A 24,609-nucleotide genomic window follows, 5' to 3' on the forward strand; every position below is an offset into this window, starting at 1 on the left:
TCGTGATGCACAGACCAACCTCCTCCGCTGCAGAACTAGCAGCTTCTCTCTCACGGACCCAGTTACAACTCACTGACCCCATAAAATAGCAACCTCTCCTTTTTATGGGCTAACTATAATGGATAAAGACTAAGGATAAAAAGCAGCTTTAACCACATTTGCGGCAAGGTTTCAATCAGTTCAGCTTCCTAAAGCTGCCCTACCACATGGTCGTACAAACAGTAGTGCTGGCACCAGTGAATGGAGAAACACTGGGTGTCTGTGAGGAAGAGAAGATAAAGCTGTGGCAACTGCCCTGCTTTACGCCACAGCCTAGTTTTAAGTTAGCTAACCTAGGTACTGCTAGCAGCCTAAGCTATGCAAAAGTTATCTTTTCAGGCATATTTTGCAACGTGCACTGAAGAACAGTTGCAGTGATTGTTTGCTTAATGTTGCTAGCAATGCAGGCCAGACGAAAGCATGCACATGTTTTTAATCATGCTTCTCACAATTAAAATCTTTGCTGGATTATGACTACAGGAGAGAGAACTAATACCCATGCGATATGGAACATTTAGTGTATCTTCTATTTTTCTCATTTTCTACTGTGGTATGTTCATTTATCCTCTGTTCTTACCTTGCTGCTTTTTTGTCTTTCCCACCTGCAATGATAGCAGTTGCCAATCCCAAAGCGACAAGTCGTTAGTACTTATACACATGAAAAAATAATCATCTACCATTTGCTGGAATATTAAACACACCAGAATAACACCACAAAAGAACAAAATTTTCTTGATAAACAGAGCCACAGGAGAACTCTAACTCTGTCTAACTGCATATAATTTTCATATTTTAACTGCTAGCTTTCACATTAAAGATTTTCTTGAATGGAATCAGAGATCACATAAAAATCCAAGTTACAACATTTTGCTAAGGTTACTTTCCAGAAAACAAGCTTAGCTTCTAATTTTTAAAGTAGTATTCTCCAGGGTGCTAGCACATAGCTGGGGTATTGCACAGTGTTACACAGCCCATCACTCCGTCCATGACACTCAGGGTACTAGACTTGAAGACAGATATGACATCTATGAGCCAAAAGACGTTAAAAAAATAATCACAGATTCAATCCATTATTAACATGAAGGCAACCATTATAGAGAAATTTTAAAGACAACTAAATTAAGTAAGAGTTCAGATTCTATTAAGTAGTATCTTAGTTGCTGTCTTACTAGATAGGAGCTATACATTAAGCTGAAAACTAATCTGGTTTAACTGGTGTCACAAATTTTTTACTCTATTTAGGAAATATAGCAAGGTAGGGAACTACAGGGTTTCTGCTGTGGTTCACCTTGTTATTTGAGGCAACACGAGCTGTAAATAACATGCCACTGATAAAAGCAAACATGTCCTCGGTAAGTGGCATAGTTCATTTGTTTTGAAGGTAGCAGTGAGGGTGACACCACAACCACAGGAAGACGGAACTACTGTAACAGGGGAAAAAGACGAGAGGATACTCTGTGGAGTACAACAATACAAAATAACTCAGAATTAGAATGTGCTTAGCAAAGATGGCTGATAAATATTTGATGAGGCTGACAAAATTACTACTTACCTCCAGGTAAGTAATAAGCAGTGCATTTTTGGAACTGTTGATTTTAATAATGAGGGCTACTGCTCTGCTGTTGCTTGTCCCTTTTGTGGAAGTCTTTCTGAAGTGTAATATTGTTTGGTCTCAGGATACCAAACAGTTCTTTAACAAAGTCATCCAACCATCCTCACCCAACATCATGATCTTGAATCAGTTCTAGAAGCCTAACTTTTTGATTTCTGTTATTGTAACTGATGTGTCCCTTGATCAGAAAATGTCAGAAGACTTGCATTAGCTATAGTGAAACTTATACAGTCATTAACTGCTAAATTTTAATTCTCCACTGAAGTTAGAAATATGACATATTCAAGCATTAGGGGCAACATGGTCACATGTGCTGCATTTCACAGCCACAGGCAATGAGAACGAAGTCAAGAACCAAGGAGTTTGTGACAGGCCATCAGCTATGATAGCTGTGACAGCACGCAGTGGTGAGGTCCCAGCAAACATTACTATTGAAAGCAGAATGTGGTCTTCTTTGAATTAGGCATACGTTCACACTGGAGAACCGTGTCACCAAGCATTCAAAAAACTGCAGAAGAGCTCATAACACTACTGTATACAAATGTAAAGTAAGAATTCTACTGCCCATTTTAAGTGACCATTTTTAAGAGCTACATCCAGCATGACCAAAATGTGTATTGCTCCCGAATACCAAAGTGACAACAACTTTGAGTCACAATAGATTATTGGGATTATGGGGTTCAAGCCTCTTTGGAGACACATCAACCCTGTTGTCACAGTATCACCTACCTGTAGAAACATGGAAATCACATTGCGTCAATAGAAAAGCTCCGAGTTGTAGAACCTTGATGCAGTCATATTTTTCTCTAATAATTAAGAGAAAAATTGCTGATACCAACTCTGGAAACATTTCAGTACTATTCACAATATTATTTAACTAAGATGATATGCTCTGGCATTATATCTCATCCATGTTACCCACAATGTCCATTCCTTGACAATTCAAAGCTCTAGCAATGCTCCAAAGTGACTTATAATGGCACTGATAATTTCCACAGAATGACATGGAAAACCTATTTGCAATTCCAGTAACACTCTCCAACAAAGAGCATGTGGGAATGTGCTCCCTCATTTCAGGCATGTCAGCAGTTCTTTCAACGAGAGTCAATGTTTCCATTCAAATCCCTTATTTTTCAAGAGGTTGCAGAGTCAGCCCTCAGGGAGAGAGAACTGATACTAGCAGTTTCAGGTGGTTTCATGCAATCTTGTATCTCAAAAACAGTCTTTTTTCTTTTTCTAAAGAAAGTTTAAGCCATTAGCTCATAATATGGATGGCTGCCTCATGGAATTGGGAGGGCAGAAAGGGGTGCAAGACATTAAAATTACTTCTAAAAGAAGATATTTTGGAAAATAACCTCTAACACCTCCACAGTGTCCTTTTTTTCCAGCGAACGGTTCCTAAAGACCTAGAGCTAATCTCCCTTTGGTGGCCAATGTTGACAAGCTATAAAGTGAGTCTTGGCATTTCATGTAACCTGGAAAAAAAGACCTGGAAAACCATTTTACAGCCTCATCCTGGATTTAACTAGTACTCATCTGATATATCAAACAATTACATTAGTATTAACTTCAAGATTCTGAGAAAGTTAGCAAAATAGTTTGAGGAGAAAAGTAACCTTTATTATGTGTAGTCTGACTTTTATACATGACATAAGCCATACAATTCCAACCCCAAGTTTCTGCACTGGAAAAACTCATCCTTGGAGTGCTCAGCGAGTTGTTGGGATTTCCTAAAACTTGCAGTACTGATTTTCAGCAGTACAGGAGGTCTTAAAGTGCAGTGCTTGGATCTGTTTAGTGCTATTGAACATCTTACTTTTAATTACTTCTTTTATATAAAGATGGATGGTGGAAGCCAAAAGTCTCTGTATTCTCCTCTGCTTGCCATAGTTTCCTATTCAATTCAGAAACAAAAGGTAAGACAGAAATAACCATGTTCTCTACAACTAATACTTAAGGAATATGACTGAGTTTTCAGACTCCGTTTTTTTCTTGCCAATTTATATGGGAACCTTCCTGCATCATGTACTAAAGTTAACTATCTTGCCTCAGTAAGGACATCATTTGAGTAAAATGAGTGACAATTCACAAGTGACAGACTGCAGATATGTGCCCTGCCCTCTCATATAACAAAAAATAACATGCAGAACTTGATGCACACATTGACTTTGCAGCCTTAGGTCTCCATAGGAAAAAAAGTGTGTTCTTCATTCTGTAACATCATTGCTCATCCTGAAACTGAAGGACCCAAAGAAATCTTAACTATTAGACTTATACAGAGAAATGCAGGTCAGAATGGCAGCCACAAAATCCTTCTTGGCTGGGAATGCTGAGCGGGCATTCAAATAATATTTTGATGAGTTTCTTCGTCCTTTTATTCTTTTTTTTTTTTTAAATAATACCTCATTAGAAACCAGAACAGCACGAAATTTTATCTTTCTCAAAGCCTGCCAAGAACATATAGGAGCCATTAACATCTAACATAAATGCATATAAAGAATCATTAGTAGAAAGAATATTTTATAGCCGCACTTCAAGACATACTTCACTCACAGACATACTTCAAGCAAGTAGCACAGATATCTGTGTACTATCTCACTAGCCAACAAAGATCTGACAAAATAAGTGAAGCCAGGAACAATACACTAATCCAAATAACATATGAAATTCAAAGCTATCCGTGTTCTGAACAAAATGATGATTTTCCAGTTAAACAAAAAACTAGGTACAAAAGTTTGTGTAGAAGAACTGGAGAGACAGTAAAGCATTAGGTGGGAAAACAGATGTCTTGAGAAACAAGTTTTACTGAGTATTTCAGTGAAAAGATTTCAACACAGAGAGAAAACGGTAGCCAGCAATTCATATCTACCAGAAACAAAGCGCTGGGCATATTTGCAGTGTGCACTTTAGATGGCAACACTTGATATGATAGAGAAAATAACTGGTGTGAGGAAACAAAAACAACACAAGAAATCTTACAAATGCTAGCAAGGAAAACAGAGCATTAACCTTCGCCTTCACGCAGGAAAAGTAAGCAGCAGTAAATAACAGAAAAGTCAGGCTAGTTTCTGTCCTGCCCATCTTTACTGGCAGAGGACAAGCAAGTGAACGAATCCTAGTGACAGACAATCATCTGCTCCTCTTAAGCTCATAGTTATGCAAGATAACTGCCAAGGAAATATGAAAAACAACATTTAGTCACATAAAAAGCTTTTAATCTTCTCTTTTTTGATTCCTTCCACTGTCCTATAGTTCCCCTTTCTTGCATACAAGACCTAATCAGAACTCATAACAATGTTTTTAGCTTTGATTTTTGTTTTGTTCCATATTTAGCATGCCCTTTCTTCTCAACCTATCTTTTATGTGTTCCTTATCTTCTATTATCCACCAGCAGTTCTCATGTTCAGGACTTGATAAAAATAAGGAAAGGTTTTTTCATGGTTTAAAAAAAAGCTTTGGATAAGGCCATGAGTATGTTGTTACGCCTTGTATCATTCCTTACTGCTCCCCTATCCGCAACAATGGCAACTTTTTGCTAATAATGTTAAGAGTGTCTTTGAATTCTCAAATCATAAGAGTGCTTTAAACAAACTATTTTTTCCATTAAAGTCACTGAACTTGAAGGAAAAGGTTCAGGCTCTCTATACTATGACTTGTTCATTTCATACCTTTTTTCTGCAATCTCATAGCAATTTCTGAGACAACCTGCAAAGCGGAGTAAGGTACCCCTCAGTTCTTTGTTTCATTGACAGTCATGAAACAAACTGTAATTAGCCAGAGACTTTTTTAACCTTTGAAAGGAAACGTTTTGTAAAACACTACCACAACCACTGCTATGGGGCAAACATACAGAGACTGATCTCTTTACCCACTGCAGTGGATAATATACACTATAATATACTTGAATCTGCAAATATTAGAACATAAATAAGACTTGCTATGTTCTCATGTATTATATTACATTTCACAGGAGATGTATATACAAGCTCCTGCTAAAAGAGAAACTGCTCTTCATTTGGTATTGACTTAATGAAGGAATTCTCACATTAATCTCTTAAGCTGTGCTGCTCTTTAGAAAAACAGACTCAGTGGAAAAGAAAACCTCCATAAATCTCTTCAGCTCTCTCCAGAAAAATAGGCTTTTTGTAGCCCAGTGATTTTCTTTGCACCTTTTCTTGTGGAAACAATTAGCTTAGCAATTTTAAAGTATTAGGTGGGCCCAGCTGCAGGCTCCTGGTATCTTTCCTATTATAGAGCAATGTCCATACAGAAAGGAACAAGGATCTAGTCTCCTAGCACTACAATACATCAGTGGGAAACACTTAAGTGAGCTACAAATAAGGTTAGGTCTTGAAGGAGCTTTCAGTTACCTGAGGCCATCACAGGTTTCAGCATTTTTGCCAGATTTGTTTCTAATTCAAGACTCTTCATTAGCTCAAGGACAAATACTGTGTTGCAACTCACTTTTAAAAATGCTTGAAACTGAACTCAAACTGCCAGAGGCACATTTTCCCCCTCAGATGAGCCCCGTTAATTAGTTGTTTGAAAATCCACTGATCTTAAAAAATAAGTCTGAAGTCAGACCTATTGTTCTTACTTTTTTCATGAGTTAGTAACCAAACTTCAGACAGAAGTTCAGGTTCAAAACTGTGGCCATGGACAGCTGAAAAGTCTGCATTGCCAACAATATTGATTCATTCAACTAATTGTTTTGAAAGCTCATTATGGGCATGAAATCCTATTCCAGACAGCACATACCTTGCTCCAAAATGGTCTTTAGCTTAATTTATACATTTCCCTTTTATTTAATCTCATGTACAATAGAGTTAGTATTAGGATTGATTTCTGTCCTATTATACTGCCTAACTTGAAAAAGTTAATTGCTTGGCTAAGTACATTGAAAATACTTTTGCTGTAATTGGCAAGAATATCAGTATCCAAATGATTACCAGTGTAGCAAACAATGATAATTACAATAACAGTAGTACGGCCACCTGTATCTTCCTTGTGTGTGTTCAAAAATTAAGTACAGTTATTAGTCCAATATATAAAGAATATATGTCTGATCTACAGCAAATAGAAATCTTTCATAGACCTGTTTTAGAGTTTTTACAATGTATTTAAACACCCTTCAAAATGAATTCAAGGATATGCCTCTGTTTATTTGTGTAGGTAAAAGATAATATTAAGAACAGTACAAAAATGAAGACTCAGTGGATAGCTGGCAACAATTTATACCCAAAAACGCTTTACCATCTCTTTGTACAAAGACAAGTGTTTAAGAATACTCCTTTCTAAAATCAAATAAATTAAACCCTATTGCAAAATTTCATCTGATATTACATCACTTTGTGATGAGTTACAGTTTCACACTGTTGTGTGTTCATGTAAATCATGATTCACAGGAAAAATTAAGCACATAGCTGGATTTAAATGTGTCACTAGACCCTTTAAAGAAAAATGGTTGTAATCTTGTTTACTAACAAGAGTTGTTTACACAAGGATGTATAACTAAGCATCTTTGTGGGCTGGAATCATATGAGAGTTCCTAAAATTGTCTAGGCACAATAAGGACAACAGTCTTTGATTAGAAGGGTAAAGTTGAAAGATCCTCTTCAATGGCACCCACAATATCTACATGAACATTGTCATGCAATGTTGTAGATAAAGTAACAAAATAAATAAAAGTAAAACTTGTAGGAAAAGATGCGCAGCTGTGCAATGTCTGGGTTCAACTTTGGAGGGTGTTTTGAAAACTTGTCTCAGAATGTCTGTTTTACTGGGGTTTACAGCTCAGCCTCACAGTCATTTATGTATTGCTGCCTGTGTATTTAATCAAAAGTAATAAGCCAGATGCTTCAAATTAAAGACAGTTAAAAAAAAAATCTATTCCAATACATAAATATAAATGCTGAGGCAGTTTTTGGTCTTAGATGCTATGAGTACTAAACTATGAAAGTTTATTTACTTTACTAAATATAATCATACAAGATGAGAACTTTGAAATTTAATCTTTAAGTCATCTAAATATTTGCATAACAGCAAAATACAAAGAATTTAACTAAAAACAGTGGCAGCACAGTAGTGAGTACAAATGCCAAGCCTTTGGTCTCATTTGGTCTCATGAATAGCTTCTCAGAAATATTTGTATTTAAACAATAAATGTAAATACTCACTGTTGCTCTCTCAGGAAAAGACAATGATTATTCTGAACTATCATGGCAAAGTCAGGCAAACATTTCCCTTAAATATTTAGGAGTTTTTTTGTTTAGATAGATCATTTACAGGATAGATTTACAGGATCTGTGGTGAAATATCTGCCAGGAAAATCAAGTCGTATTACAAGTTGTGAAAATTCCAACAGCTGCATGACATGACACTTGACAAATCTGACTCCCAGTGTTGTAAAATCCTGAACAACTAACCAAACTACAAAGTAATTGGCACCATTGTTCCAAAAAAAACCCCAACCAAACAAACCAACAACAAAAAAACCCACACCACAACCAAAAAAACCCCAAAGATGCATTTTTCAGCCCAACCATTCTTTGATTCATACTAACTACTTTTCATCTGGTTTTTCACAACTTAGTGGAGTTACTCATGATTTACCAGCATAAAACTCTTTATTCATAAAAGCAGAACTAGATCCTTTCTGTCTAAAATGTTCAGTAGGAATAAGGGTTAGAAATGTATCTTAGGAAATTCTTTTTCATAGTTAACAGCATGCAGCAGTAGCATATGAGGAATACAGAATACATACTTTAAGGGTTATAACCCGATAAATACACATATTGTTATTTCATCCTAAAGCTCAATAATAGCACAGTTTAATTGTCCAGAGAAAAGGTATTTTAAGGTTGTCCACCATATCCCTTAAGATGTCTCTAAAAAGCCAGCACGTACAAGAACTTCCTTGTACTTATTTGCTCCAAGCATGTTTTCACCTCGTTTCATCAGAAATATTTAAGCACAAGGAAGAACTTGAGAAGTGGACTTCTGCAAATCTCCGTTAATTATTACCTTCTAGAACAAATGAAAACTTCTCCTTGAAATCAAACCACTCACTCAAGCAGACTGCAACTCTAGTAAGAAATTCAGAACTTGTACAGAAGAAAATGGAAGATGGCAGGAACAGCATAACAAAGAGAACGGAAGTCCACAGGACCTACAAGAAAGAGTCTACAATCACTGCATTTGTACTTGTGATTGCAGCAGAGGTCAGCGTATCTGCATTGGTATTGTAGCTGTGAGCTCGTGGAAAAAGTAACGCTGTAACAACAGAGACTTCAAAGTGGACTCAACTTCAAATTATATTCAAAGTCTCCACCAGGCTTGTGTGGCCCACAATGAAATCTGCGCTGCTCTGTCCTCACTCTAACCAAAACAAGAAGATCAAAGTCAGCAGGGATAGATTTATCGTGCTAACGTTACTCCTCCAAATGCAACACACACAGACTCAGTGCCTTGAGGGGGTAAGCAGGGAAGAATTATTTTCCATTCACTGCGATAGAGAATGTTCAAGGGAGTACTTTTGTACCCACTCAAAGCAAAAGCCATTGGCAAGGAGCTACTCCTACAACTGCAATAATATCATTAACTTTCAAATATCATGGAACCTGATCCCATTCTTTACCATGGAATCACAACATACTTGGAATAGAAAAAAAATAAATAAGAAAAAAAATCAGTATGAACTATTTTAGTACTAAAAATAAAACATCATAGAACTATTAATTCCCCTTCCAAAGAGACACTGTGACTGGGCCAGAATCGTTCATTCTCTCCTTGCACAGGCTTGCAGCATGACTACTAGATGTCATTTTCTGCTGTCTTAAGTAGCTATTCCAAATAAAGCCAAAAGCCTTATTCACACACTTAGCAGCTGCCTGGAAAGTCTCAATATAATGTTTTGTATGAGACAACTTGCAAGTCTGTGGCAGGATGCTACCCTACAGCATAATTTCTTACAGCCCAGCACAGTCTTCCAGGTCTTAGCCCCCCATTTCCCTCAGTTCTTCGCATAGCTCATAAAACATATTTAAGGCAGTGACCTCTTTTTTACCTCTACATCTACTCATGAAATTCAAAAGGTTTTTAGAAATTCTCAGTATGACCAAAGAGCATACTAGCATGTAATGCAGTGACTGGCAGTCATCTCCATATACTACATACTATGTCTCACTAGCAAGAGACTCACAAGCTCAGATATTTATAAGCAGCAAGAGTTTCACGTAAATTAACTGTTGAGTATTTATTTTGAGTTTGGGTAAATTCTACAGCCGGGGTTCAATGCCCTGCTATCACAGGCAGATTGCTAGCAATACTGGATTTAGCTAGCTCAAGACTAACTGGCCACCATCTGTGCAAGCAGCAATCACAGCAGTAATAACGTAGACATACTGATAGGGAGCTCACAGAGTCTGGCACAGAACTCAGGTCTCCACTTGGTCTTGAGGCTTCCTCCTTTGCTCGTCATTTCTCTATGTTCCAACCTGCTCACTAGCACTTCTCTTCAGCAGATTTATATGCACAAGCAATTTAGCTATAAGCAAGGGTGTCCAAGTACAGCACACCTCTGAGAGGACTTGTTTCTTCCTTTCTTGGTGAGGAACTCCCACTGCTTACTGCTGAGACCTTTGTGATTCAGGTCTTACACTTCTGTTCAGTAGATAAGGCACTTTGTTCTGCTCTACGATTGTACTTTTGAGAACTGCTTGAATTTTGTCCTACTCCAGCACACTGTATCAGTGGAGAAATCAGAGCTTACCCTTTGTTCTGATACAGAAATATAAGTGTTCACACTAAGGTAACTTCATTACTCTTTTTTTTTTTTTTTTTTCCCTCCACCACATTGTGTATAGTTTAACAGAATTCAACCTGTACAAAATCCTGTCGCTAAGATTTGGTCTGGCACCCAATGGAGCAAGTACGTAACTACACTTCTCACTGCATTTCAACAGATGGTAGTCCATCGCAGTCAGCTGAGGTTCTGCTATGACTTACAGAATCCTTTGGAATATGCTAACTTGATCGGCTCGTTTTATTCCTTTGATTTCCATCTTCCTCTGTGAATGCAAGCTGTTACTAGAGATGTTTCTCTTCAGGTTTCCTACACAGGGGTATCGGTTATTGTGCCCATCCACATTCACACTAAACTATAGCTGAAGACACCCTAATTTTTCTCTTCAGTTTTGAGCTATTTGGTGTTGTAGCCTCAATCTGTTCTTATCTATTTAAACATCTATCATTAAACTGTGGGGATTTTTTGGTAGAGAACGTTTAGAAGCTTAGGCATGGCATATCAGTTCAGCTGATACCGCCCAATGAAAATACTAGCAAATCACAGAAACCCCTCTAAAGCCAGTATAATTTTTCATTGCCGTTAAACTACCTCTATAGCTAGAGAGATGAATAACAAAAGCCATCTACAAGAAAACAAAACCTCTCAACTTATAATCAAAATCTAACTTGGAACTCCCTTGGAAAATGAAGGAAGATATATCCAGAAAAAGAATTTTTACTCTACTTTGTCCCTTTTTTCTCTTATTGATTGGATAAATTAAATGCAAACTCATAAAAAATATACATAAGACACAACAAATATTCTTCGAGGTCTCATTGTAATCACCATGGTCTTGCTGCAGTCTCTGGTGCCTAAGCAAGAACTCAGGCCAAAAATATAATGTACAGGAAAACATTGCAATGCTGTGATTTCATGCCTACTGTTACCTTATGGTTTAAGTAGCTCCCTTGGCTCTCACACTTGTAGCAATTAGAATTTCCAGACAGCTCAGTGGCAGATATTCTAGGTGCTCTCTAGTAGCACTAACTGGCAGATGGCAGTCAATTCTTACCGTGAATGAATTAAATTCAGTTGTATAGCACATGGCTGTAAACCTAAAGACTTTTTTAAAGCTTTCAAGGTTTTCATTCTATCTTTTACAGGTACAAAGCAACAAAAGCCAGCTATGTGATGTAAGTCTCAATTTTTATCATAGACTAAGACCTACAATAGGATATGCAGCACCCCATGCTGCTATTTTTGGAACTCAGCAATACACTTCCACACTTTTCCTCTCATGCTAGTCTTTTCAGCAATCAGGTTATTTAAACATAGCAGAACACTACTGAAGAACAAATACATGCTTGATCGCAAGAATGGAGCATCAGACAAAGAAGATGGATTGCCTGCCGTATGTTCTTGATTTATTGGTCTAGTTGCCAGAAGTTGGAATTTCATGAGGATTGTATCCTGCATCAGACAGACAATATACTTTTCCATTACCAGGAGGGTACTTAATATATTCAGATGACAAAGGTTAAACTATATGTATGTCAACTTTGACAGCTTCCTTTCTTCTTATCACTTGAAGTCCATGAAAACTGCAAGTAATTAGCACTCTAGAAAAAAGTTCAAGCTCTAGGCCTTCAGTGGATTTTTCAGGTTGTTTTTCTGAGCAGATACTCATTTTTGATTTTCAGGTTACACTGTAGCATTATTATCCATTTCTGCATTAGATATTATTCTTCTGTGCCTATTATTAAAAATCTGCTAATGTAAATTCTGTTATTGCAATTAACTACATATTCCAACTCACTGCCTGTCTGTGCAACAGTTATCTGGGCAAACAAGCAGCTGAATGCATTTTAAACACACGATTAACTGGTTTTTGCAGATGTATAAGGACGTTCTGTAGATTTCTGTTGTTGGTTGCAACCTCTAAGCTGCTCTTCTTAACTTTAACACCCATCTATCATGAACACATCTGATTTACAAAGAACATTCAAATACATTTTAAAATTACAGGAAAAAAATCAGACAATGCGGGGGGAAAGAGGAGTGAAGATACAACTTAGTAAACAAAATGAGAAATAGCTGACGTCAAAGCCCGAGAGCTTACCAGGCACTTTATTAAACTGCAATGCACTACTTTACGGTGCTGCTTTTAAAATATGTTAACACTATATCACAGTTCCCGGCAGCATGAAGTCTTTCCAGAAAATGTGTCATCACTGTATGTAGCATATTTTATAGCCAGTATAATTTTATTTTATTATATCCAATAATATTTTTCTGAAATTCTAGGAAGTCTCCCCACAAAAGATAAGTAATGACCATATTTTAATCAGCTGGCACAAAGTCTAACCACTATACTGCAGAAAAAAAAAAAGCCTTTATTACACAAAATTGTCCTTAGTTTCATTCTGCCTCTGTGGCAGAGGTTGTGAATAAGTATTCTGTAGCACAAAATCTTTCAGCTGTGAAGTTATTTAATTCCAAGACTGATCTCTACAGTTTAACTATTCTTGATAGAAGAAGCTGAGTAAACTCAGGATTCTACACATTGTACAAATAATCACAAGAAAAATTGAAAATTATGCTAACAATGCCTGAAAAATATGCCATTTGTTTCATATGTCCACAAGCATTCTGAAAAGACAAGCTGTATGCCTCTAAGTAAAACAACATAATTTTCCTTTTCTTACCAGGCTTGGATTTCTGCTTTGCAATCTGCCCGTGACTGGGAAATGTTGCTGTAGAGCCCGGTATAACTGTTCTTTCCTCTAAATCAGACTCTGGGATTGTAGTACAGCCACCTAGTTGAAAATGGAAGAACCTTAATGTGGTGTTTATGTAACAAAACAATTTCATCGGTGCATAATTAAGGAACAGAGGTGATAAATTAGCTGACAGGAATATATAAAACTGAATAGTCTTTACTTTCACTTCACAGAAACATTTGTTAAAGAAAACTCTCACCATTTTTCAGAAGGCTGATTTCACCTTAATGACTTCTCTCTACTACTGCTGGTTTGAAAAAAGGTTGAATGTATTAAGACCGCAGAATATGTAGAGCTGGTTCCACATAAAAGATACAAATAACTTTTTGTAATAAAAGTAATTAAATATGAATGAAATAACTTTACAAAGTCAACAAACTTTATGAAGATTGTTAGCTTGCCACAGAGAATGATATGATGATATTTTTTGGATGGGCTACTAAATATAGTATTTTTCTTACTCAGCGCTAGAGATTTGGAAAAACAGGGACACTTTCACTGTCCAATAACACACTGCACTGGCAATGCCACTCAAGTGATTTTAGGATGCATGGCATAATAGATTGTTTGTATTTTGCAATATTGTTTTCTGAGTAGTTCATTAGAGAACACAATGACTTATAGCTTTCTCTTCAAACATGTTTAAATGCCTATGTTTAAAAGAGGAAGAATGGGATAATCTAGTAGTAGTATCACCTGAAGACAGCTGCAGTAGCTTGCAGTGGAATAGGTTGATGTAAATTTATTTCAAAACAGCTGTAATCAGGACATTGGAGGATGTGTCACTATTCCACAGCAAAAACATGGCCTTACAAGTAATGCATTGCCAAGAATACAGTACACAGCTGAGCTGCATCCCTTTCTCATAGCCCTCCCAGGATAACCACTAGCAAGCAAACAAATCCATGTCTATTGTGTTCTGAAAGCACATGTTTATAAACCACACGTCAACTCCCAACGGAGCACAAAGACTTTTCACCTTTATGTCAGAGTTGTTCTATTTTGAAATGAAATGTTCTACTCCCGGCCCCATAAATGGTGTATCCAATTTGCAGCAACACAGGCTATTCTCTCCTTACAAACTAAATGAGTAAAATAGTTGTTAAAGATAAGCTTGCATCCCCAAGTAGAAGAGCTGCAGTTTCCCCAGCAGTTTCAGAAGCACTGGCAAAGCAATGCACGATGCCCTGCAGAAATGTACCACACTGTATAGCCAGGGTAAAGCACGGCAGCTCCAGTGAATCCTGAGAAAACACCCATTCCTACCAGATGAAGCACTGATAAAGCATCCTTTGTTCCTAAGGAAGAGGAAAGACACAAGCTACTACACACCCTGACAGAAAGTATAAGATACAGCATGGGTTTTATGTTTGATTTAGAGCAAGCAAATCTTTTTCAGTTAGAAAGGAAGGTTAGGAGCAAACACGTCAGCAAGGTGCAAACTTATGACTTGTTACAACTTCAGATATTTAGGGTACCTGCTATGAAACTGAAGAAGAAAACGGCAAATCAGAAAACTGTCATCATGTTAAAATACTGTAACACTGGGACAACGCACGAAGTTGCATTAACTAAAAATGTACCTACACCCTAAATGAAAATAAATATCAGTAAACTAATGCTTCTGTTCCCATTTGCGAATTGGGACTAAAATGTAGACTATGAGATTTGATGAAATGGAAATCACTGCTTTAAAAGTCAATTCAGATATTTTTCATTCTTATGCTTCAGATAAAATATACCCTATTAAACAGTAATCTGTAAATACAGGACACAAAACTAAGGTTTCTTGCACAAAAGAACTATTAAGAATGGCATGGTACATTTTAAAAGGTTTTATAACATTTTCTAACAGCATGAGTGAAAATTCACTTGAGTCAATTAGCATCTATTGAATTTCTACATGGAAGTAAAAGAACTTTTACAACGTTCATTCTAAAACCTGAAATTCAGTAACTTACATAGCCTTGAAAATTGATGGCTTTTGATGCCAAAATTAGGACTTCATTAGTCATCAACACTGGTAGTAACTGAATAAGAGTCTGAAGAGGTCTATTTGCCCTTAGGTACAACACACTACTTGCTGAAAGGAAACAAGACTTCCTGCTCTTGATTTTGATGCGAGAGATTTGTTAAGATTTACTCGTCATCTGATACTATCAGAGGATATTAAAATTAAAAGCAAAATTCTCTTCTTCCATAACTTTATTTTCTTGACAGTATAGCTAGGACTGAAATGTTACCAATGATAGACTACTTTATATACCAAGAAAGTGTAGACAAAATACACAGTATTAATAGTATCAGCATCAATATTAATAATTATTATTTCTTACTTTTGCAACAATACTAATAACTGTTCCCTATGAATTGTTTTTTAAATAGTGTTGTTTCATAAAGACATTCCATGTGCTGACAGCACTGTTGCCAGTGGGGCAGGATTTCACCAGGACTCTTGCACAGGTAATTATTTAAATGAATGACCAGCCAAGAAAGCAATATAATAGTGATATTGTTAGTCTTTTGAGGCAATGAGGCTTACATGATCAAGGTCTTTGTGCCCCCACATTTCTATCTTACTCTTTCAATACCAGTATTACCCTCTAACTGAAGGAACTAGTAAAATTTGCTGAACTATGTCCCCTAGCTTGTTCAGATGCTCCAGTAGGCACAGATACCCATCCTCAAGGTAACGATGGACAGCCTCGACAACATGCTATGATTCCACAGGAAAAAAGGAGCAAAGACCAGACTAAGACAACTGTCACACTGAAAGAACTGAAATTCAAAGTAAATTGCAAACGCTCGGTAGACTAAAATTAAACTTGATAAGGCACAAATATACACCACTGAATATAATATTTAAACCACAGTAGACCAGGATTTTGCATTTTAAAAACATTTTGCAACTCAGAAAGACAACTATCTGAAAAAAAAGAACCTTTCCTGCTAGGACTCTCAACTTTTTAATTTCATACTGTGGGGGTTCTTCTCAGGGTATCTACTCTGACTTCTCTGGGTAGAGACCAACAGAACTTTTATTTTAAGTAAGAAAACCTCTTTGTATTCTTGTAGATCTCTGTATAAATTTCAAAAAGTATCCACTGAATGTCCATTTTAGCAAGCATTTAAAATTTTTATGCACCTGGAATCCTAAAAGAAATCACAGCAGTAGAATAATTCCCATTCATTGATAATTATGCGAATAGTACAAATCAGAAAAGTGAAATATTTAAGGAAAAAGGGGGAAAAGAGAGGCAGGAATAGTAGTACATAAATCTACACACTGGAAATGATCCAAGTTGAGAAGTTCTCCAGATGTCAGTCTGTAAACAGTGCTTCGTAAAATGAATTTCCCCATTAATTGTTGGCAGGAACAACATCTAGAATATGTTATTACATTTGACCCACTCTTTGCCCCTTTTCTGTGTAACTAAATTCTTGTCTGACATCACAGATCTTTTATCAGTTGTGATAAATCCAAGAAAGCAAGATTTGGTTAGCAAACTGTTTGATAGGGTACAACACGCATAAAATTACACTCAAGCTAATTGTGAACTTTGTTCACCAAAGGAAATGAGACTTCTCTTGTTTATTTTCACTACATCTGTTTTTGTAACACATTTGGTTCTTAAGTTGGAAAAAGACACCCACACCCAAAGGAAACATAAACATATCATACATATTGAACAAAAATTAAGTACTGACAGTTTTCCTACAGGTTCCTATCACCATGTTTTTACATATTTTAACATGGCTCTAAAAGTTGAAAAACAGGAAAACAAAGGTAGTATACATCTAAAAAATGAAAGGGCACTTTGAGGGAAAGACTATTTGGGTTTCCTCTTTCTCTTCCACTCAATCACAATCTAAACTGTCCATAAATTTTCCATTTTCCTCTGAAATTAACTCTTACCAGAATCTACAGAAAGAAGGAAAAAAGGCTTCCTGAGCAGTCTTTGGTGGCAAGAGAGTCAATATGTGACCAGGAAGCTCTCTAAGCAGTGGCTTTTGTCATCCAGGTGTATACTATTATAAAATGGAGATAATCTAAACAGCAAAATTATTTCATAGATACTCCAAAACTATATGCAAAACCACATTCAGTTGGGTTTACTGTGCTGTCCATAATCTTTAGGGAAGTTTATACTAAAACTGCAGTCTAAGTTATTAGAGATCATTCTCTCTAAAACAGCATTAACCAATTACTTCTACTGACTCTGCTAGCTACCTTTATTCAAGTCCTGTAAATCTTATTAGGATCCACCCATTGGAAAGTAACTTGCTTGTTGAAGTAAACATTGCATGCAAACTTTGTAGACAGTGCTACTGCTGCTTTCTAGAAAGAAGATAAACCAGTAAAAACTATAGAAGAAAACAACACATATTTGAGTGTGCGATGAGGTCTAGGGAACATTTATTCACATACTGGGTCTGGATTAGAGTCTGTCCTTTAAATAGACACATTCCAGGAATGCAAGCATATTTCCATTGTAGAGTGTGAGGAGAGAGAGGAGAGAGAGAGGAAAGAGAGAGGGGGCAGAAGAGAGAGGGGAGAGAGAGAGAGAGAAAAATAAAGGGTTTTTTTTTCCTAAATGGGTATCTAATAATGAACATGGTTACAACTGGCAGTAGAAAACAGTCCAGGTTTAGTTCAGATGTACACTAGCAAAATGTAGAGTCACAAATTAATCAGTTATAGATTTCAAAACATAGCACTTAAGTCTAATAGCGTGGGTACAATTGTGAAGTCACAAAATTCCATTGTTTTGTGCCTGATTTGACATAACCAAATTCAATGAAATGATGGAAAATATTTCTGTATTGCATTCCATTAGAATAATAAATTAATGAAAAATCATACCAACTGAACATGCAGTCCAAGGTGACTGAAGATCATCAAAATATATTTTCAATGGAAGTACACAGAGACATACCAGACTGTTGTTCTGTTGTTGTTTTACTGAAATGTTTTTTAGCAAAACTTCCAGTTCATAAATTCCACAGCTTGTCCTATTGCTGCCACCATTTCCAGTGAGAGCTATGCAGAGATGATTTGCACCAATTGTGTGGCTTCCGTTTAAGCTTGTAGCACGTTCAAATATTTTGAACATGCCTGAATTCATAAAATCTTGACTTGAGAAGTTCAGGGTACTTTGGCAGTATAACCTCTTTATGGGAGCAACTATGCTGTTTAAACTGTCAAATTGTCTTGGCTACTCTTCCAGGATGAGGTTCAGTGCATGTGGTATGCAGATCACATGAATGGCATTGGGAAACACATTGCTAAGGACAGATCCAACAGCTGTTTTCATTAAAGAAGCATTATTGGACATTCAGCCAAGAACACAATCAAAATCAACATTCAGTAGTACCCTTACTAATGCAGGACTGAGAACGCAGTAACATTAAACTACATAATGCCATTCAATATCTACCAAAAGTCATTTGTTACTCACTATGAACAAAGGACGAATGATGACAGTCGTGCTTCGACCACATAAGTATACCGTTCCACCCAACAACTATTCACCTGATGAGCACAGACGAGCTGAAAAACATGCTCTGTGTTCTGGTATGTGTTGGGAGAGGTAATTGTTACTCTCAGTTTTGTACTGCTTGGAGGACTTCCATTTGCCTTTATGTAACAGCATTAAAAAAAAAATCAGCTTATGACAAGAAACTTTCAAGGGGAATATCAACTCTTGATAAACACCATAACCACAAAAATCATTGTATTTTTCAGTCTACGCTGCCTCACATAACACCTGGTGGTTTTTGTTGACTGGGTCTCATGTCCTCTTCCCCATATGCAGTATACCACTAAGTGCAGCTTTCATTTAGCATAACTGGAAAAGGTTTTCTTTCAAAATGCTTAAATACAGCAGTAGCAGAAGTTATAGAATATACTGTCATCAACACATTTTCAGGACATTCTTCATTCAGTAACAAACACAATTTCATGCTACCCTTTCAGGAAGCAAGAGGAACATGCAAGGGTTTTGTCATTATTAGTTCTGGTTTACATATATAAATTTATTTTGTGAAATATGCACATATATGTTTTAGGATATATATGAGAAATATATAAAGAATTTTATACCAAATATTTTGTTTTCAGTAAGACATTCTTCCAGTTCTGTAGAGCTTGTATTTATTGCATTGTTTCAGTAATGCACAGTGGTAAGGAGGCTACTAGATCTTTTGACTTTTTTACTGATTTACATCAAAAACTTACATAGGTAAGGCTCCCTTTGATTAACACTTTCCTAATAATTTTTCCTAAAAGTGTATTCAAATGAATTTCTAATGTCAGTTCTGGTTTCTACCTGCCAACACACCCCAAGAGAACACCTGAAAGTCAATGTTCAGAGCAGCTGGGATCTCTGGAGCATGCTTCTCAAAAAAAAAAAGTTCAAGATATTGTCTGTATGTAGCCTCTAACCTTTCTTCACTGTACATTGAAAGGAGACAGACTAAAATTGACTGTTGTAACCTTGATACCAAACCCTGCTCACATTCATCATCCTAAAACGTTTAGAGAAATGTTTTGCTCCTATTCCCATTTAAAACACCTAAGTTTCCTGGAGCACATATATGAAGCATTCTTCAAGCTGAAGATGCAAGCATGCAGACACACATATAGACACTACATATTTATACATGTATGTATACACACACAAATTTTGGACTTATTGGCGAAGAAAGAGCAAGTCCTCATTCCCTGCAGTCGGAAGTTGAAGAGACAGTAAATGTTTGTGGCATGGTTTGCAGTTTTGTAATCTATGAGTTACAAAAGTGTTCTGTCACACAACCATACTGCAAGACTTTCAAGGTGACAATTCTTTGCCTGGTTAAGAGGACCAGACAACTATTTACCTTCAAGGAGACCGAGGTACATTGATGTAAGCAAAACACTGTTTACAAGTTCTTAACAACAAGAGGAAACTCAGTAATGCAGGTTAGTGAAAAGGGGACTGTCCCAGCTGTGAATGTGAAATAAAAGACAATGCAATTTGCTGTATGAGGCCTTGTTGTGCAGGGTCTTGATGGAACACTAGTCAGACGGAAACCGTGAATGAAGGGCTTATTCCTAATTCAGATCAGAAATCGAGTGAAATCAAAGAAAAAGCTTTTGCGTGGTTTTGGGCAAGAGAATAGAATACAGGGACAAAACTACTGACATCAGATGCAATATCAGATACACTGTGGCTAACAGAAGCCAGTGAACTAGTAACTGATATTCAAACGTAGGTACTGAAGGATGTATGTTTCTAAGGCAAAATTGAAGTGGTAGAGTAATACTTCACAGCACTATTGCGATGGGCTATTGAAAGAGTATTGGTCAATCTGGAAAAGGATTATAAAGTAGTTTAATACACAAAATGTCAAATTTTAGCTACAGAATACCAACATCAGATTTCAATAGCAATTGCAGTTGCTTTAATATTATGAGAGGCATTATTGTCATCAAAAATGGCGGTGTTATGAAAACAAAAGAAGATACAAACCCCACAAAAATAATTACAAGATGATAAAAGAAAAAGGCTCCAGTGTGATGACCAGGAAAAAGGTAAATGCAATTCTGAAATCTACCTGACAATATTACAAAGGAGGATCAAGAAAGCAGTAATACAATTGAACAAGGCACTGGTAAGACATCTGGAATCCTGTGTTCAATTCCTGTTACCATGTTCATGACAGATTAAATAAACCTGGAAAAATTCAGCTGAAGGTTACTAAGATCATACAGAAATCACTTACCTTAGAGACACATGAGCAGATGACCAATCTTGCTTAGCTAAGACGACTAAAAATGGAACAGACTGATCTTTACCAATAATGCAATTAGGCCAGAAATCCTAGGGTCTGGCAAAATAAAAGATACTCTTAGAACAAGAAGGAATTGATCATAAATTATTTCTTACTTGAAACTAGGTTTCTGACTTCCAAGAGAGAAAGGGCTTTGAACAACCCCTGAACAGGAACTGTGCATCCTTTCTCCCTCCCCTCCATCTCTCCAAATAGAAGATAGAGGCAATACAGGACAGCATAGATACAGATTTATCTAGTAGTATTCTGAAATTATCCAGTTATCTGTTATCTAATTATGAGCAGTTATCTAATCATGAGGACACCAATGAATTGCTATTCTCTATTTATCTAATAATATTTTGACAGCATTCAAAGTGAACACGAGACACCACCAAAAATAGGCTACCTGGCTACTTTAACCAGCTGTAAGAAGTAAACCATTAGTTCACAATAGAAAATAAAATATGTAAAGATTCTGGGACCAAAGTATCACTGAAAATATTTCATCAAAAAAACCCAGCAGTGATATCGTAAACACTTAAAAACTCTAGTTCTGACAATTCAGGTTCCCAAAGGTATTTGGCAAACACACTTACTCAATTGACCTTCAGAGAGACACTGGACTATAAAATACAAAATGCCAAGTGCTGAAATTTAATACAAGTAATCAGACATTGTATTTTTAAGAGGGTAACAAACTAGCCTCTGTTCTTCTGTATCTCCAGATACTACTTGGAAATAAGCAGCTCCGTGATGAAATAAACATGGATACAAGTATCCTCTTTTAATGTTATTGAAATAAACCCAATAAACATCTATCTGGTGCCTTTCCAAGATAAACAGCATATAGATCCCTTGGGCAATAGGAGTCAGGGAAATCAAAGTAGAGAATGAGAATTTTCTTTTTCATAATGAAGTTCCCTTCCACACTTGAAATGCAACCTTTGCTAAAAATATTTGCTTTTCTGTTAATTATATCAAAGATCGCACTTTGTTTTCATCTATTGCAAATTTCTACTTTCTCAATTGTACCCAGATAAAAGACTTGTCCATAACATGTAAAACCTGAGTTACACTGTATTTATTTAGTCTAAAAAAATTTCACTTTTACTTAATGACTATGATTTTTATTAATTGTACTAGGAGCTAATGACAAATCAAATTATAATAACCTGTCTTTGCTCCAATACTGCAATAAGAAACATACGCTACTTCTATTTAATCCACCTACTATTTAATACTTCATTTACGATATACTCCACTGACCAAATAAATCCAAGTATTATCTTGTGTTAGCTCAACCTTTTATGAGATTAAAATCTCTGGGATTGATTTTAGGAGGAATCAAAAAAGGCAACTTGGCTCCATCTAGTATCATAATGCCACTCAATTAATCTAGTTTATTTGGAGGAAATGAGCACAGAACTGTACATAATACTTTAAAATTACATCTTATCCTGCAGACAGAATTTTTTCCTTCGCTTAGAACCTCCTATTCAGCACATTTTACTCTACAAACTGCATAGAATTTCATTATTTCACTAGTACCACACCTATATCTGTGTAAATCATGCAATTTTACTAACATCAGTAGCGTTCAAATATTATGAAAATGATAGAACTGAAAGATAGAAGTGATGTTCCATTACTGAGGTTACTTTGCAACTTTATTCTGGTTTAAGAATGAAAGACTTAATTCATAGAAGCAAACATTTTGTATAGTATCTTGTGCAAGCACTTTCAGAAGTAGCCAGGGACTGGTGCGCTTCACGTGATAAACCTTAAAGAGAACCAACTTTACAAAGCTGCCAAGTACCTTTCTGCCAAAGACAAGGTATCTGAAGATAGGGGAAACCATGCTCCCAAAAACCTCTATTAATCTGGGAGAACCTTGGCACTGAACTTTTCAGAGAGGAGGGAGAGACTCAATTTGGCTAATGTCATCAAATGAATTACATCCACTAGAAGATAATGGATATTTAGGGAGAACTGTGTTCAAATCCAACCTGCTTTTTTTGGTAAAAAGCAAGGTCTGTTTTTACAATAAAATGCTATGTCTGAAACAAAGTGGCTTTTTATACGGGAAGGCACAGGATTAACTGTTCTGTTTCATCTTATTTAAAAGCTGACATTGCTGCTACTGTCCAAGATGATAAATAAAATAAGTGACAGAGCAAGTAGAATACAGACATGCTCTAAGTCAGCTACTTTTAAGCCTTATGCTTATTTAATTCTCTAGTCTTTAAGGATCATCCTGTAGCCTGACTGGGACAAGGGGTTACTCATTTTTTTAAAACAGTATTTTTGTAACTGTGACTGGATACCCTGAAATCTGCTAAAGTACAAAGTGAAAGTTGTATGACAAGGGTAACCTCTACTTCCCTACCCCTCCAAATCATATTTTTCTTAGTTTTTTACAACATTAGTACATGCTAAAGAAAGTCTATGTCAAATCAAACATAAATCTTGTAATGCATAGTTTAAATAAAACATAATTTAGAAACGTCTACCTCATCTGCAAGGAAGCTAGACAAAGCAGTCTAAAGACTAAAGGATCAAATATGCTATTCAAAACACAACTAAAAGTATTAGACAATTAACCTGAATCTGAAGAGAAGAATGAACTAAAATGACAGAATTTTACACATTGCTTTGCACAATCACACCAATCAAGAAAAAAAGAGAGGAAACGGGTTTAGTGATGCTTTTTACTGATTTGTATAGTAGTTTCATGCCTGCATACCTCTTCTTTAAAAGTAAAAATATTTCTCCTCTAGTGATAAAACTGAATCTTACACTGCAGCTTTACAACTATTTCAAGTCAGTCATGTGAGCTTTCAATAAAATAAGCAGTTCATTCTATCATCCTATTTTTTGGTCTCCTTTATCTCCTCTTTGCTGGCATAAAGGTACACCTGAAGTTATGTGATACATCAGATCTAGAAACTCATCTAGCTGAAAACAAAACAGTAAAACTCACAAAGGCTAATCATGAGACTCATTAAATAATTTTTTGTAAGGGACCTCTGGAGGTCGTTTAATCCAACCTCGTAATCAGAGAAGTTCCAGTTAGATCAGATTGCCCTGGGACTTATCAAAAGGATTTTCAAGTGTCTCCAAAAGAGAGATTCCATCACCTCTCTGGGCAACCTGTTCCAGTATTTGACACAGAAAGAGAGATTTTACCATGTTATACATCACAAAAATTGCCAGTGTTCTGATTTCCCTCCACTTCCTTTCCTACTATCATCAGGCACCTTCAAGAAGTGTGAGGCCCCAATCTAAGCCTTTCTTTAACAAGTCCTCCATTCTTGAACACAAAAACAGGTCAAAAATAACTCCAGTAATGCAACACAAGTGTATATAGAGGAAGAGGCACTCCATTCCACACAAGTGCAGGACTTCAATACTTCAGCAATAACTAAAACACAGTGTATATTATATGGCATGTCTAAAGAGCAACAGAGTTTTCCCACACTTTGGTGATGCAGGACTTGGTGAAAGAAATGTCTTACAGTGGATGTGGTAGCCAAAAAAGGCTCTTGGACGTGCAGCAAGAAGAGGGCGGGACTGACCAA

The 24,609-nt window shown here is 36.4% G+C and overlaps 1 protein-coding gene across 1 annotated transcript in view; it reads right to left on the bottom strand.

Annotated features, from left to right (window-relative positions):
* Positions 1 to 24,609, bottom strand: part of BBS9 (Bardet-Biedl syndrome 9) — a 316,290-nt gene that overhangs the window by 107,178 nt on the left and 184,503 nt on the right. Inside the window, exon 21 of the mRNA XM_009886210.1 lies at positions 13,142 to 13,252. Coding sequence (XP_009884512.1) covers positions 13,142 to 13,252 — 111 coding nt within the window. The remainder of the gene's footprint in view (positions 1 to 13,141; positions 13,253 to 24,609) is intronic.

Source organism: Charadrius vociferus, unplaced genomic scaffold (genome assembly GCF_000708025.1).
Source record: "Charadrius vociferus isolate BGI_N301 unplaced genomic scaffold, ASM70802v2 scaffold545, whole genome shotgun sequence".
In the NCBI taxonomy this organism is placed as follows: domain Eukaryota; kingdom Metazoa; phylum Chordata; class Aves; order Charadriiformes; family Charadriidae; genus Charadrius; species Charadrius vociferus.